The following is a 15,633-nucleotide window of genomic DNA, read 5'->3' as shown; positions in this document are numbered from 1 at the left end:
GTGAAATTAAAAAAACAAAACAATATGGGACACATTGTATATCATGAGTCATGACATTGCAGTCTTTGGGACTGAGAGGCATACAACACAGCCAGCCTCCTTTACCTGCTGGGACGGAGACAAAATTGTTTATGTTTACACTTTGCAACTGTTTGGCTGTCAACTAAGAGGCAAGATGTCATTTAGCAGCCAACACAACCACCAAATTGACTGTGAGATTTGTGAGGGTTTTTTTTTCCCCTGTCAGAGGAGGTCTGCTCAAAGATGCCCTCGGTGTGTGGTCACCCCTGGGAGCAAACATGTGCGAGACTGGGGTGCGTGTTTCCGTTTCCATCAGCGAAACGGGCGTCAGTCAATAATGGACTGTGAGGTCCGTTCGGACTTGACCCGGTTAAAAATACATAGATGGGCGAAAATCCATTTCCGTCAATGCTTAGTCTGTCGTTTTTTTTCCAGTTTATCGTCTGCAAACCGGGCATCCGTCATAGACAGACTGGTCAAACGGAAAGCCCACCTCTGGTAGGACGTACGATGGCAGTAAGGTGCAAGTGTGCCAATATTTGCCACTGGCTGCTGACCTACCGTACAGGACGTACAGGCAGTTTTCCCTAGTTTGGTTTTAAAACGGAAGTCAACCCAAACATATTTTTTTCAAGAATATGTTCACAACAGGCCCACTAGTTGAAACAGAGCATTCTGATTAATTTTACATTTGTGGAATATAAGTTAAGCAGCAAAATGCACTAGTTTTCAGCCATCTCTGGGGGCGGCCATTTTGTCTTCTGTCGACTGAAAATGGCTTCACAACTGCTCACAACGACCAATCACGGCTGACCTGTTTTCTGAATCTGAGCCGTGATTGGTCGTTGTGAGCAGTTGTGATGTCATTTTCAGTTGACAGAAGACAAAATGGCCGCCCCCAGAGATGGCTAAAAACGAGTGGATTAACACTTGTTCCACAAACTCAATATTTATCAGAATGCTCTGTTTTAACTAGTGGGCTTGCATAGCACATATTCCTGAAAGACATTGGTTAGGGTTGACTTCCGCTTTAAAGAAGTTACACCAGAAAGCGCTCGTTATGTTTTGACATGATTCAAGTGAAGCATGTGTGGCTAAGCTTTGTTCGTTTTGTTTGGACATGATTCAAGTGAAGCATGTGTCGCTAAGCTTTGTTTTACTTTAAGATAACATTTTTAATTTTTTTAAATGCTAACACCACTTTCAACCAGCGTGGGACATTCAAGGTAGTGGAGATTTTTCCATAGCTGTGCCATCTTCACCATTCGTCTTGTCCCAGAGTTTGGGACACTAAGGCTAGGTTCACACCGCAGGTCTTAATGCTCAATTCAGATTTTTGGAAAAGCATTCATATTACATTATAAATGTGACTTCGGTCTTGTCTGCTGTATGAACACCTGCGTCGTCAAAGTAGCCCGCATGCGCAGAAGAAACGACGTCACACCCGACGTTGTGTATGCGGAAGTAAATGTGGTCCAGCGTGTCGGCATTTAAACAGTCAAGCGATTGGGTAGCAGGTAGAAATAAATACACTATTTGGAGGAAATTATGAGGCGAGGCTTCAATATCTCATTTCATGGAGACATCACTAACGATGACATCACATCCTAACCGTGCGTAAAAAATGAATCTGTGAGCCGTGGCTGAATTACTACGATCGCCATAAACGTCCACTTTATGCTTCATGTTTCAAGTGGGATTCAATTAAAGTAAAATATAAAGTCAATTGTGTTACTCAAAACAACTTTGAAGATTCGATCCCCCTGCTGCCAGCACTTTCCCTCCGCCATCTTGGGCTCCGGATGACGTCAATGTCGGATATATGTTCAGACCGCGAACGCATTGGAAAAGATCGGATACGTATCCGATCTAGGACCACATATGAAAGCGACCCAGGTCGCGTTTGAAAAAATCGGAATTGAGCCGTTCAGACTGTCATAAAAAATCAGATACAGGTCGCATTTGGGCAAGAAAATCTGATCTGGGTCGCATTTGCCTGCGGTGTGAACCTAGCCTAAGATACCGCATTAATAACTTTTACTTTCATTTTCCCTATGCAGTTTTCAGTATAGTATACATCTCTGCCAATATCTGTTGCTGTTGTCATTCTGAAATCACTCCGCCACTATCTCTTCTATTGGATACGCCAAGCTGTTGTCACAGCGCACTGCGGCACAAATGAAACATTTTTCAATTAACGTGCGTCAGCGCTGTCAGGCACCGACGCCTTGCGCCACCGGCAGCGTATACACAGTGAATGGGTTGGTCGGGCGCACTGCGCTGTGCTAAGTGCAATGTAAAAAGGCCTTTAAAACTGGTATGACAGAATCTTGCTATTATTTCCCATGAAAGCCACATTCTCCTGGAGGTAGAGCTTATTGTGCCACCTGCTGTTTATTTGCATGTACAAGAGTGCAGTTTTGTGAGAGCGCAGCACATATTTATTCTAGATATGGTTGAGGAGTAAATCCAATTAAATATTTTGCTTATACATAATATGTTGCTTTTGACCTGTCTTGGCAGATGTTCTGTCGGACCCAGTGGCCAACACCTGAGGAGTACAGCCAGCTGGAGGCGCAAACAAGCCTGGGCCGCACTGACATTGTCCGCTGGTTTAAGGAACATCGCTCGGCCCTGAAGAATGGCGAGATCTTGCCCTGGTTGGAAGCTTACCAGAGCCAAAAAGAACAGCAGAAATCTGGACTAGAGCAGAATGGAGACAGTTTTGACAAACAACAACAAAGTGTATCACTGGAGGGAAAAGGTATGTTACATATGATCATAATGTCACGCTTTGTCTAGTTTTCACGTTTAACCCCACAAATTTTGGTGTAGAGGAGGAAGCTGGTGAGAAGAAAACAACAGCAGCATCTATGGAGAAATCCAAGATGTCTAATCCAGACACAGTGCAGTGGTTGACTGAAAAACTAACTCACAGTGTGTCGGACCTGAGCCAGGCCAAACTGGACCAGACCAGCTCTAACATTGCTGATAAAGGAAGGTGAGTGTCTTATGCTTTTCTTTTTTAAATCCTTAATTCCTTAAATAGTCTCTAATTTCACACTATTCAAATTACCAACGCTTGCATCTATCAACATTAATAATAACGCTCTGCACTGTTTGTATCTAAAGTTCTGTAATATTTATTATTGCATCAGCTCATCTTGATGCACATTTAATATCCCCAGGTGGGTTCAGGTGACTGTTGCTGTGGATGAAGAGAGTGAGGGAGGATTACAAAGACAGAGACTGGCAGCAGACAGTGATGTTTTGACCATGGAACAACCTGGGAGGGTCACTGGTTGATGGTAAGTAAATTAATTTTATGATACATTTCTAATTTTAATTAACAAACAAAACAAAGTTGGAAAATTTGTGTTTGGTAGATTATTTTTTTTATTGTAACAAGGCTTTTTCTCTAAATGTTATACCACTGGAAAGCCTGTTTAGTTGCCTTTCATTGCACAAGAACATAGATTTGGTGGATGAGTAGCCTTACTGAGTTATTAGTGAAAAATATCCATGCTTGCCTGATTGCTTGCCCACTGCCAGTCGCCGTCTGCCTCCCGAGAGTTGACGCGAGTTTAGCGTCGCTAAATGTCCGAAATATAAACCAGTCGGGGTTCGTGTGCGCATTCAAGCTCTTGTCCCCTTCAGCCTGTGTAAGTGGAGAAGCGATCGCCACGGTATTTTGGATTTTGTGGAGGTGATTATGATGAGATCACGTTTTATGTCAATAAATCCAAACTATTGTGCAGAACACTTTTATACTTTCACAGGTTGAAGTGGACAAGAGTAGTAATGTGCATTTGCATTTTGGTGGCAATCGGTCGCCGTTTTAGACAACAGAACTGACAAAGGTCATATATTACCATGCTTGGCGCCCTCCCGTGACGTAGACAACTGAGACCGAAAACATAACATAATCCACGCCAAAGGGGCGGGGCAATTTGTCGTAAACTTAATCACCCAAAAAGACCTTAAATCACTACAGAGTCTTTTGAGGTGGGCATTTTAGTACTGATGTCATTTTTACAAGCAAACCTATTATATAAGTGCCAATGCTAAACTCATCCAAGTGTCACTTTAAGGCTTCCTTATAATCCCGCGTCGGCGTTCTACACAAGCAAAGGCTACAAGACCATCTCAAAGCTTAATGTGACTGCAGTTGCACATATTTAGAAGATTAAGCTCCACAGTACTGTATCCAACCTCTCTGGACATGACCGTAGGAGGAAAATGAAGGACAAATTGAAGAGACGAAAAATATGAATGGTAAGAAAACACCCAAGAATAACCGCCAAAGAAATTAAAGGTGAACTCCAGGTTGGTTCAAAGTACATCAGTGGTAGATTGAACCATTCGTCATTGTTTGAGCCAAAGTGGACTTCATAAAAAAGCGATGCTGTAATTTACCAAACTACATGCTGACCAGCCACAAAGCCCCCGACAGAATGTCCTACAGACAGATGAGACAAAACTGAATCTTTTTGGTGAGGCAGATCAGCTCTATGTTCACAGACGCAAAAAATAAGTATACCAAGATAAGAACAGTTATCCCTACTGTGAAACATGGAGGAAGCTCCGTTGTGTTCTTGGGCTGCTTTGCTCCATCCAACACAGGGTGTCAAATCTGTTCAGGGTACAATGAAATCTCAAAATTGTCAAGGTAATCTAGAGAAATGTTCTGCCCAGTTGTCGGAAAGCTTGGTCTCACTCGCAAGTCATGGCGACAATGTCCCAAAACACACTGATAAACACCCAAGAATAGCGAAGAGCAAAATATCGGCCAATTCTGAAGAGGCCTTCCTTGAGCCCTGATCTAAGGCTAGGTTCACACTTAATGCTCAATTTGGATTTTTTGGTGAAATCCAATTTTATTTGGGTGTGTGTGTGTGTAAGCGTTTACATTACATATTAATTGTGACCTCTGTCCGTCTAGTGTATGAACATTTGCGTCCCGAAAGTGACCCGCATGCACAGAGGAATAGACGACGTCACTCGCAACGTAATATTTACAGAAGTAAATGTGGTCCAGCATGTAGGGCCACAGACCCATATTTTTATTATCTCACATCTACAGAGAAGTGATTCGGGAGGAGGTAGAATCACAATATTTTAGGGAAATGACACGAGGATTTTCAATCTCATATCATGGAGACGTCACTAAAGATGATGTCACGTCATTGCCGCCTGCGTGGCTACGCTATCACCGCAAATGTCCACTTTATGATTCATGTTTCAAGTGGAATTGAATTAAAGTTAAATATAAAGCCAACACCATTACTCAAAACAATTTTGCAGATTCACAGACAATCAAGCAACCTGTGTCCCCCTCGTGATGACGTCAAAGACGGATATATGCGACCTGGTCGTTCAGACTGCGGTCGCATATATCCGTCTATATATCCAAAAAATGGGATACGTATCCGATCCAGGACCACAGTTGAAAGCGACCCAGGTCTGATTTGAAAAAATCTAAATTGAGCAGTTCAGACTGTCATAAAAAAATCAGATACAGGTTGCATACGGGCAAAAAAATACGATCTGGGTTGCGCTTCCCTGCGGTGTGAACTTAGCCTAAATCATTTTGAACATCTGCGGAAGGAGCTGAAACATGCCATCTGGAGAAAGCAACCTTCAAACCTGACGCAATATGGCTCTCAAGGAACCAGAGTTCCCTACCCCTGTCTGAGACCATCACAGAGCAGGTGGATTTAGACTGAGGGTAGATTACACTCAGGTGGATTCGATTTCTCATCATCAGTAATTTAGGTCAACATTGGATCATTTCGATATCATCTGGGAACTTCTGGAGTGAGTTGGCTGCACTAATAGTAAAGGGTCCTGCCCCACTTTTCAGTTTAATAAGTATCATTAATATTTATTTATTTTTAAATATAAAAACAAAATGATTAATACAACAACAATAATCATAATTATTATTACTATTATTATTATTATTATTACTTATAAATAAATGTATGAATTGCGTTCCACTTCATGATTGTGTCTGATTTGGTGTTCATTCTTCACACAAAATAAAATCTAATTTTTATATGAAACGTGGCAAAAGGTCAAAAAGTCGGCCCGGATACTTTCGCAAGGCACTGTAGATCTGTTCAACAACATTTCTAAAGCAGTGTCTGATTTTCATTGGTTAATTTAGATTATTTTTTTCCCCCCAAATTCTTTTGTCAGATTAAGTTATTTCTGTGACTAATGTGGGTTTTACTTTCAGTAAAAGAGGAGTACCAACAATTTTGTCCATGTGAGTAACATGAATGCACATGCATTTGTTGTAGTATAACAACCGAGAGAAAAATCACAAATATTCCCAACAATTTCCCAAAATATTTTCGCCAGAGTCTACATGGTTAGAATAGCCCTATTCCACGAATATTCATTTCAGACCATGTTCCCCAAGAAACTAAAACAAAGCAGTTTTCTCACAAGAGTTAAATTATTTAGTTTGTAACAAACTGTAAGAATTGTCGTACTTTTACTGTTGAGCTGGGAATTTGTAAGCACTGCAGCCAATAGCACATCTGTATATTGAAATACGGTCATAAAACGAAGCGTGTTCGAGTAACCAGGGAAAATAAAATGTCCTAAAAGTCACCTTATTCTTGTTAGAGAAGTTCATAACTCTGTGTGCACCATGTGGCGCCGCTCTAAAGGTTTTTAAACAAGAAGTGACTGCTGCCATCTTGGCTTTGGCGTTTTCCTGCCATACAGAGAGGAGTTCATCCTTGTATGACCCGCAACAGGAATAACTGTTTGTGATTGGCTGCGGCCATGAATGGTGGACTGGGCCTTTAAAATGCCACAGCTGCAGTCTCATCCACCCAGGAAGTTATTTGTGTCTAATTGACTGTGATTGGTCCTTTCAGTGGACGGTTTGACGGCATGGCGTGATGCGAGTAGCGCGATGCCGTCATTAGTGTGTGCATGCACATCACACACGCGCACACACTGCTATTATTGGAGGGAGGCGGCGCTGCCATTTCAGTTAATGATGATGTTATGTTGCTTGTAGTGTTAGTGTGTCAGTAACAATCACCGTTTAAGAGGACATTTGTTGTACATGTTTTTCTAGCATTCACTGTTCAATCTGCAACATTTGGTTCTTTTACTTCATGACTCAAATGTTACTTGTGGGAAAATCTCAGCGTGACTGAACGTTGACTGTAGATTATGATGTTAATAAAATAGCTCAAAGATGCTATTAGCAGGACCTAGGAAGTGACGCTGCTTAATTGTGAATTTAGAATGAATAATGTCTCACAAAGTTATCGTTCAGCGAGTCTTTTGACATTTTAGGTTCAAATCAATCAGCAGTGATTAAATACACCAATTTGCTTGTGGGCACACAGGCTCACTTCCTCTTCGTGTCTCATTTCTGTTCTAGGTGATGTGAATCCATACACGAGTCACAGAGAAGGTCACGTACAAGATGCCAAAAGTGGAAGCAGGGATGTATCTCCATGCCGGTAGTGTGGTCACGCAGCAGATTGGACGGCTGCTCGCGTGTCCCCCGACATGTGGTGCAGATGCTCACGTAGAGGAGTGCCAAAGCTGGACTTATTTAGTTTTTTTTTTTTTTGTTTGAGAAGTATCCTTGTAAATATTTTTTCTGTATTGCCAAAAAAAAATTGTACAGTTTTCCTGGAAGGGCGTGTTTTGTTACTTTTTTTTTTTTTTTAAGATTGTGCCCAGTACTTAGAATGTTTGTGTTCTTTAAAGCGCAAAGTGTAAAATAGCTGTTTATTTGCTGAAAATCAATCCTATTTTGGAGGAAAATTGAACCTGCTTTCTGCTCAATATGAGTTTTTTTTTTTTAACGTAACTTGCTTACTTACTATAAGGCTTTCTTGTGCTCGGACGCTTCATCTCCAGCTATAAATTTCCTCTTGCAGCGTCAGCCCCTTATAAAAGAAGTCACAGACAATGTTCTCAAAGAGAAGTGAGAGGAAATGGATTGTGGGAGTGCAATTTTGGCCTCGCCGCTGGATAGGAAGCCACACATTTGCCACAAAGAGCCACGTGTGCAGACCAAGACGAACTGCATTAGGCCAATGAATGATAGAATGCACTAACTTGTATCTTTTTGAAATCAGCTGGTGTGCTCTTGCATCAGTCCCTGAGGCAATAACAGTGCAGAATGTTCTTTCTGTTCTAGTAATGTTGAAACACATTGTCTGTCTGATCGCACCATGCTGCCTTTTCAGGTCTTTCCGCATCAACTAATGATGGTTCATTTCGATGACAAAAACAAAACGTGGACTATTTTTGACTGAATTTGCAAAGTCCGGGCGATTCCTGAGTGGCGATTAAACAAAAGCCGTTCCAAGTGTGAATCTTGTTCAGCAGTGAAGTGTGAACATGTCTCGTCCGCTTTCGCCTGTCCGTGTTTTGTCGGGGGGGTTAGTTGATTCTAGTTGTTCGTGTAGTCGGTTCCAACAAGCTCAATTTCTTTTTCATGTAAGATCAAACCTGTGTTGACTGCCTTAGAATCAAACTTTTTTTTTTTCAACATGTACTCAAGATTTAAAGGGATGTTGTATTTTGTTTGTCTTATTGCATCCTATGCATCATTTGTGCAAGCACTGCTCGAGATTCAACTGTCACTTCTGTATGATAACGCTGGTTTGAAAAGCAGAATGAACATGTTTCCGCTGCTTAAGTTTCATGTTCAAGCATCAATGAGCGTACTATTCAGGCTTGTGGTTGGCTTCTAAGAAATACTGCCTGTATTTTCATTTTCTACTTTAAATCTGCTCTAACTCAATAAATACGCAATGCTGGTCTTGGTCTTCATGCATTAAAGCTTGGAGAGTGGTTTAAATGTCTGGTTCCTCAAGAATAATGATTCGATGAGAAATTAGTTGTGAGATTGCTGCGGGGTGATGTCAAGTACTGGTCCTGGGGTTGAATCTGAGCTTGGGCCCTTTCTCCCGGTATTCTGGCTTCCTCTCGCATTCAAAAACTTGTTTGTTTGGTTTCACTTGTGATTGGTTATTTTGTCTATACGCAACTCACAAAGCATTGGGGGATATTTGAGGATGAATATGCTATGCACTTGACATGTAAACAATTTACCTTTTCTGAACTGTAGAATGTGCTTGTCCAAATGATTCACTACTTTTTGCACAATTTTGTATTCTCTAACTAGGAGCTTGAATGATGAAATTTCTTGAGACATTCCATGAATCAATATTTTCTGGTTCAAGTAGAAGTTGTATTCAAACAGTTGTCTTCATCAGGTTGTTCACATTTTGACATAATGAGACCAAGACAGACAAACATTTGATGGACAAAACCTCGGTATTGCGAGGCTACAAACAGGATCTTCACAGAGGGAAGTAGCCACTTTGTTTAAAGCAGGGGTATCAAATGTTTTTATCATTTTCCAAATACTTTGCATACTCCTCAGCATGTTTTATGCCTGATTTCTTGAACACTTCAACTTTCTGTGTACATTCAAGACATGTTGGGGTGCAACAAAAAAAAAAAAACATTCCGTCTTCAGTTTTTCTTCAAATTGGCTGTTCTTATTCCTAACTTTTCTCTTTACGGCACATTTTGAAAAAGACAGTGGGACTCCACTTTGTGTCGCTGGAGTATTAAGCTTCACTGCAAGTGGTAGCTCATAACTGATTTAAAAAAAATAATCTTGGTTAATGGGTTAAAAATCCATTGTGAATTTTGCTATTCAGGTTCTTGGTTGGATTAAGTGCACCTGTAAAGGTAATGATGGTGAATGAATAACTGTTTGTATAGTGTGTCTGCCCTTGACTGGTGAGTTTTGGCTGTACGCCACCTCTTGCCCATAACCATCATTGGACAGCTCACCAGTGGCCCTAAGGAGGATAAGCACTTATAGACACCAGGTTCATGAGTTTCTCTCTCCTCAATAGCGTGCCTGAGAATTTGTGGCCCCGTGAAGAAAAAAAAAGTAAGTAAACAAATAACACACAGACTAGATTATCTTTTCAGAAACTGTTGTATTTACAAAAACAAACATTACTTTTAATAGGAAGTCTGTACTACCGACACCCACAACAGTACTTCAGGTTGGCCATGTGTCTCGCACACAACCGTTCACCCAGCATGTTGACAATTCCAAAGTCATATGATATGCTTTTTTAGAGGGTGGAGAAGATCATTAAGAATCTAAATCAACTAACTATGGGATGTGCAGCATCTCTCTCCTGGACTGTCTGCTGTCAGAGGGTGAATGAAATAAGGCAGTAAAAGAGACAGTAAGAAAAGGGGAGTTGAATAATCACAATAATAAAAATAAAATCATGTAAGTCATCAAAACAGCAGGCTTACTGTACTTTTGGCGTTAAAATACTTGCCACCTTTACTTTTCACTCTTCAGACTTAACTAATTTGGAGTTCCTCAAACTGAAGAAAGTGAAGAAGCAAACATTTTAACCCAAGCGCAGATGCTGACAGTAGGCAATGGGTTGGGATTGTTAAGCGATGGGTTGCGCTTGTCAGCTCTTATTAATCCCCTAAACGAAAGCCTTGGCCCCAGTTATGGCGTCCTCCGCCGCCGCCACCTCCTGCGCCTGCCTGCTCCTGAGGCGCTGGTCTCCTAGCGGGAGGAACTCCGAAGCCTGACACCCCTCCTCTCCTGGTAGGGAGGAGCTGATACCTGTGGTGGAGAATTACAATCATAAAAAAGACAAGGTTAGGAAGTATGACACCACACATATACACTGACCAGCTATTAGATTAGGACCATTTGCAAAATATAAAGATGTGCATTGTGGGAAAAAAATATTGGTCTAAACGTTTTTTTCTTTTTTTTTTTTTTTAATGCACGTATGCAAATCAATAATACCCTGTGGCAATGTGGGAAAAATGCTATGTTTTTAGCATTTAGCCTACAAATACGTTAAAATGTATTTTAACGTCAAAAATGTTTACTCCACATTGGTAGTTATTCTAGAAATAATAGCACTTACAAGAACTGTGGCGTAGAAAGGAAGGAGCGTCCTCCCAGGTCCATGGGATATTTGAACATGAGAAAGAAGTAGAGGTGGCCCACTAGGTTCCCAATGAGTTCATTCACAAACCTGCGCCAAAAGAGCAGAGAGATATGTCGGTGTGCGTTGTACAAAGAATAAATAACGATGATGACCGAAATAGAAAAAAAGAGGTTACTTACGAGCCTCCAATGATGAAGTTGAAGATCAAGATGACCCAAGGCAGATAATGTGCCTAGATGGGGTATACACTGACCATTAATATCATGGCTATGCTAGACACGTTTAACAAGACTGTTAATGATGGGATGTGAGTGTCGTAACACAAAGTTACCTTGAATCTTGTTCCAAACCAGAAAGACACAATCATGTCTTTATTGAACTGAGCCCAGATGTACAGAACAGACATGATCAATGGGATCATCAGCAGCTATAGACAAAAAAAACAATGTAATCATCCAGGCAAACATCCGTACCATTGTTTTCTGCTAACACTTAGCATTATGACAGTTTGACTCCATGGAGTTTCGACTAGTTGCCTGGCAACTGCATAGATAGGTGTCATGTCACACGTAGCATGCAGCCCTGAGCATAATAGAGTGGATGTATGTTTTTTTTTTTTTTTTAAGTCCACACACGCCTGTTTGAATACCACATTTGTGTGATGTAAAAATGAGACAAAGATGAATAATTTCAAAACTATATATTAAATACACACAGCTCATAAAGTGGGTATCAGACGATCGCATTACATTAACTCAATCACTGCCAGCCCTCCCAGTTTCAGCCTATTGATATAGCTGCCTGTCAGCGGCAGTGAATTTAAAAAAAAAAAGAAAAAAAAAAGACTCCCCTCCTAGCATCCGTTGTGATATTTGTCACTTGATTGACAGCCAGTCATACACCTGTTGCATGCTTCACCGCACATGCGCATAGAAGGGCGGTAACTGGAATAACTAGCTTCCATTTTTTTCCATCAGCTCTAAGGCTACGTTTATATGATGACAAACTGAACTGAAGACGCAAACGTAGAGTCTTGTCTCCCCTTTTATTAAACATTTAGACGAGCGCTTATCAGAGAAAAACTTTGCATGCATACGGTGGTGACGCAAGAGTGTGTGGAATTCTATTGTGTATGCATGCCAGGCGGCTAGGTGGTGCTGTGATGCAACTCCGCCATGTCCGTGAGCATATAGTCAGACATGTTTGTTGACTTCCCTAAACTGGCACATGCATGTGACATATACACGTACGCATCGCGAGCATTTCTGACCACTTTTCGGCACATCTTAGAATGTAATTTTGACGTCGGTCTTGTCAAACCCCAAATTAGTTCCAGGCTAGGGACGTCTAGCTATTAAATTACGTCGTTGAAACGGGAGACTCCTCCATATTGAGAACAATATCCTGTCCCCGCGACACGTGACTGAATCCTACCCACTGATTTGCGGAATGACGACTTAACACTTCCACTTTCTTTGTGCGTCGATTCGCTGATTGACAATTTCATCTTTCCAGCCAATCAATAGACATGGTCGTTTTTGAGACAGTATTAATACTCGATCATGTAAAATTGCATATTGTGAAAACAACTTTGACGATAATATTGAGTACGATACATATCGCCCTCCCCTAGACGCCGCTTTCCTGCGAGCCATCTTCTGGAGTTGCTGAATAAAAAACACCTCACGTCTAAAGAGCAAGTGACTTTGAGTCACTCTAATAGACAAGATGGGCAAACACTCGCCTCTTGGCTGGATCAACCTATCTCAGCGCTAATTGCTAACCAGCAGCCTACCGATTGCGTTCCCCACTCGAAGAAAGGAAAAGGTGGTGGCACCTTCACTGTTTGCCTCTTTAAACATCACGTACATGGGCTGCAACACAGTGGATTTTGAGAGAGTAATTCATTCGTGGACATGTTTGCTCCGTTACAACCAGAATTCCCCAAGTACAGGTCTTTCCAAATAAGGAGTGGCGTGCATTCATCAGCATTGGGGAGAAAAAAAAAAGGAGTTGCGTTAAAAGGTACTTTAAGTTTACATGGTATTTACGCACCAATTTTGAAACTCTTAGTTTATATACAATGTATGGCCTGGATGTGTTTTTCATACAAATATGTTATTCAATTATAAGATTTGAAGGTTATGAACGTCACACGATGAACCAGTTTGCGTAGCCGTAGTGGGATAAGAATACAAAGCATTTTAATTTGATTGTTTAATTCTATGGCCCCATACAAATATTTTTTATGACTTTACTACAGCATTAGTGTAGGATTGTGACATGCCACCTTCTGAGTTCCGACATACGTACAAAGTCAGGTTTAGTAATCAGGCTTTTTAAATGCTTACCTGCATGTCCATGAGCAGCCCAGTAATCTACAACCAGAGTCAAGGACAACGACCACAAAGGTGACTTTGGTCACAGCTAGAGACTTGTAGGAAGTTGTCACTCGCAAACCCATCACACCAGCTCACTTTCACATACGCCTATTCCTCTACTTCCCAATGTAAACGTAGCTGAATTGCACATTGTCTCATTGTAAACAGTCAAAACTAATAATAAATTTTCATAGCATAAAAAAAAAAAAACTCCCATTGATTTGGAGCACTTTGGCGGCATGTGAAGTTTATTATTTTTGCTTAAAGCAGCGGTCTCTAAGTGCGGTCGTCATGAGACCCTATCCAGCCTATTTTAGATGTTTCCCTGCTCCAGCACACCTGAATCAAATGATCAGCTCATCAGCAAGCTTTGTACAAGCCTGTTCACAATCCGTCATTTGAATCAGGTGGGTTGGAGCTAGGGAAACATCTAAACCTGGCTGGATAGGGGCTCCCGAGGATCTGCTTTGGAGACCCCTGTCTTAAAGGGTGAAGGAAAGGATACAACAATGCAGATCCAGTTGAAGAGGAGCATGAAAACATAGTCAGCCGGTCGCCCATCAAAAGCTCCTAAAAACACAAAGAAATCAGATGCATGACGCACATAAAAAACTAGCAGCGTGTGTGTGTGTCGGTAAGCCATCTCACCTGTCTCTAACCGAGTTGAGTAATTGTATAGGAAATATAGGTTGACTAGGAACAGGAAGCCGGTATTGGGGTACACTGGGAAATACAGGGTGGCCGTCACTGGTCTCCACAGCTAAAAACAGAGCAGGTGAATCTAATAGACACATAGTCTGACTACAAATGAAATGCTTTGACAGGACACAATCTCAAAGATATTCTCCACATCATCATCATCCCCTCGATAAGTGCTACTGCAAAAACACCAAGCTATGGCGCACAGTAATAAAGACGACACACTTTAAAGCTTGTTTAAAGGTACAGCTCACCATGGAACATTGGTGTGCGTGTGACATCATCAGGTATGCCACAGGAAATTGTCCATCTTGATTTAATAGTCCAAAATTAGTTATTGTGCTCCATGAAATGTATCTTTGTTAATCTATTAATGTTAGCAATTTAGAGTAACAAGAACATTTAAGTACCAATTAGCCTGTGAATCTACTGTCAGTGATGGTTTTGGTTCATGCGGTGTAACTTATATTTTATCAAATGGGGACTATGTCACAGAGCACCAATCAGGTTGGGGAACACTGTTGTTAAAATAAATCCATGAATTTAAGTACAACCTTAACAAAAAAGTATGCGCACTAAAAGGCTGTTCGCACTTAAATGAAAGGCCTGTTTTGTTGTTTAGTGTTACATACATTGCATCTGCATAAATAAGTCAAATCTTCAAATTGTGTGTTATGGTCCTATGCCCTTTTTTGCACCCAGTGTACCCGGAAGTCTTGAATTAGCCCCTACTTCACAAGCGATGATTGGCTGACTTTCGGCTCGGCCTGTTGAGTCAAGCTAGCCACCTGCTAACGCCCCAGCATTTTTCGTAAACACAAACATTACAACATTCGCATGGATCGCTAGAGACAACACCAACAAACACTTACGTGAAATCTCCTTAAGAACAAATCTGGCCTCAGTGCAAGGTTCCTAGGATCGATCAATCCTAGTTTCCCTATAAGGGGAACAGCAATCGAGGCAGCAAACCAGCTCCTGGTAATGAGGGGGATGCTTTTGAACCAGTCCCCGATGTCTGACATCTTCCATAGAATTATTTCAGCGTCCTAACCATAAAGTTCAAAGCCTGATTAAGAAGTTAAGTGAATTATCTCGATTGCGTCAGCGCCCGTTGTCTTTGATGAGTACCACTTCAAAAGTTTACATGACGTGGCTAATCACAAGCGGCTAGCTAAGCATGTCGGTAATCACTGTAATCACGGCATCCTTATCCGGTCAAGAATTTCAAAATATATTTAGGGCCGCATGGCGTCTAACAATGTTATGTAAAAATAAAACCAAATTATTGAATCGTCCATCAACTATATTAAAATGACATGGCCTTTAATACCCACATTAATCCCGAATACGTAATATGTCCGCAATACACACATTTAGAGAAAATTAAGTGGAATTTATGCATGTACAGTATACACCATATTTAAGTGCATTGTTCGGTGTCTTAGATATATTTATTTGTTATGGGGTATGAAATAAACCACTGGCACCGTCCGTCATGCTTTTTATTCTCAAGACATGCTTAACAA

The 15,633-nt window shown here is 41.1% G+C and overlaps 2 protein-coding genes across 4 annotated transcripts in view; one reads left to right on the top strand and one right to left on the bottom strand.

Annotated features, from left to right (window-relative positions):
- zhx2a (zinc fingers and homeoboxes 2a) overlaps positions 1-8,855 on the top strand; it is a 63,193-nt gene extending 54,338 nt beyond the window's left edge. For all 3 annotated transcript variants that reach the window (XM_086037644.1, XM_086037643.1, XM_086037642.1), the window contains 4 exons: positions 2,545-2,785; positions 2,857-3,022; positions 3,210-3,329; positions 7,433-8,855. In XM_086037644.1, the coding sequence (XP_085893770.1) occupies positions 2,545-2,785; positions 2,857-3,022; positions 3,210-3,327 (525 nt within the window). In that variant the 3' untranslated portion in view covers positions 3,328-3,329; positions 7,433-8,855. The remainder of the gene's footprint in view (positions 1-2,544; positions 2,786-2,856; positions 3,023-3,209; positions 3,330-7,432) is intronic.
- A 1,153-nt stretch (positions 8,856-10,008) lies between these two features.
- On the bottom strand, positions 10,009-15,325 carry derl1 (derlin 1). Its single transcript, XM_086037645.1, has 8 exons — positions 14,977-15,325; positions 14,054-14,165; positions 13,911-13,975; positions 13,376-13,402; positions 11,356-11,451; positions 11,204-11,256; positions 11,001-11,111; positions 10,009-10,687 (listed from the first exon to the last, which is right to left on the bottom strand). Exons 1-8 carry the CDS (start codon positions 15,127-15,129, stop codon positions 10,537-10,539), a joined length of 768 nt encoding a protein of 255 aa, XP_085893771.1. The 5' UTR covers positions 15,130-15,325; the 3' UTR covers positions 10,009-10,536.
- Positions 15,326-15,633: the final 308 nt, after the last annotated feature.

The sequence above is a fragment of the Filicampus tigris genome, chromosome 8 (genome assembly GCF_054856515.1).
Source record: "Filicampus tigris isolate MCC_2025a chromosome 8, RoL_Ftig_1.0, whole genome shotgun sequence".
NCBI classification, from domain to species: Eukaryota; Metazoa; Chordata; class Actinopteri; order Syngnathiformes; family Syngnathidae; genus Filicampus; species Filicampus tigris.
The sequence above is the reverse complement of the archived record's forward strand: the minus strand, read 5'-3'. Positions and strand labels throughout refer to the sequence as shown.

Coding starts and splice junctions, on each gene's coding strand:
- derl1 (XM_086037645.1), bottom strand. CDS start 15,129: ATGTCAGACATCGGGGACTGGTTCAAAAGCATCCCCCTCATTACCAGG. Junction 11,112..11,203: donor AACTTCATCATTGGAGGCTC/GTAAGTAACCTC, acceptor CTTTTGGCGCAG/GTTTGTGAATGAACTCATTG. Junction 10,688..11,000: donor CTTTCTACGCCACAGTTCTT/GTAAGTGCTATT, acceptor TCTCCACCACAG/GTATCAGCTCCTCCCTACCA.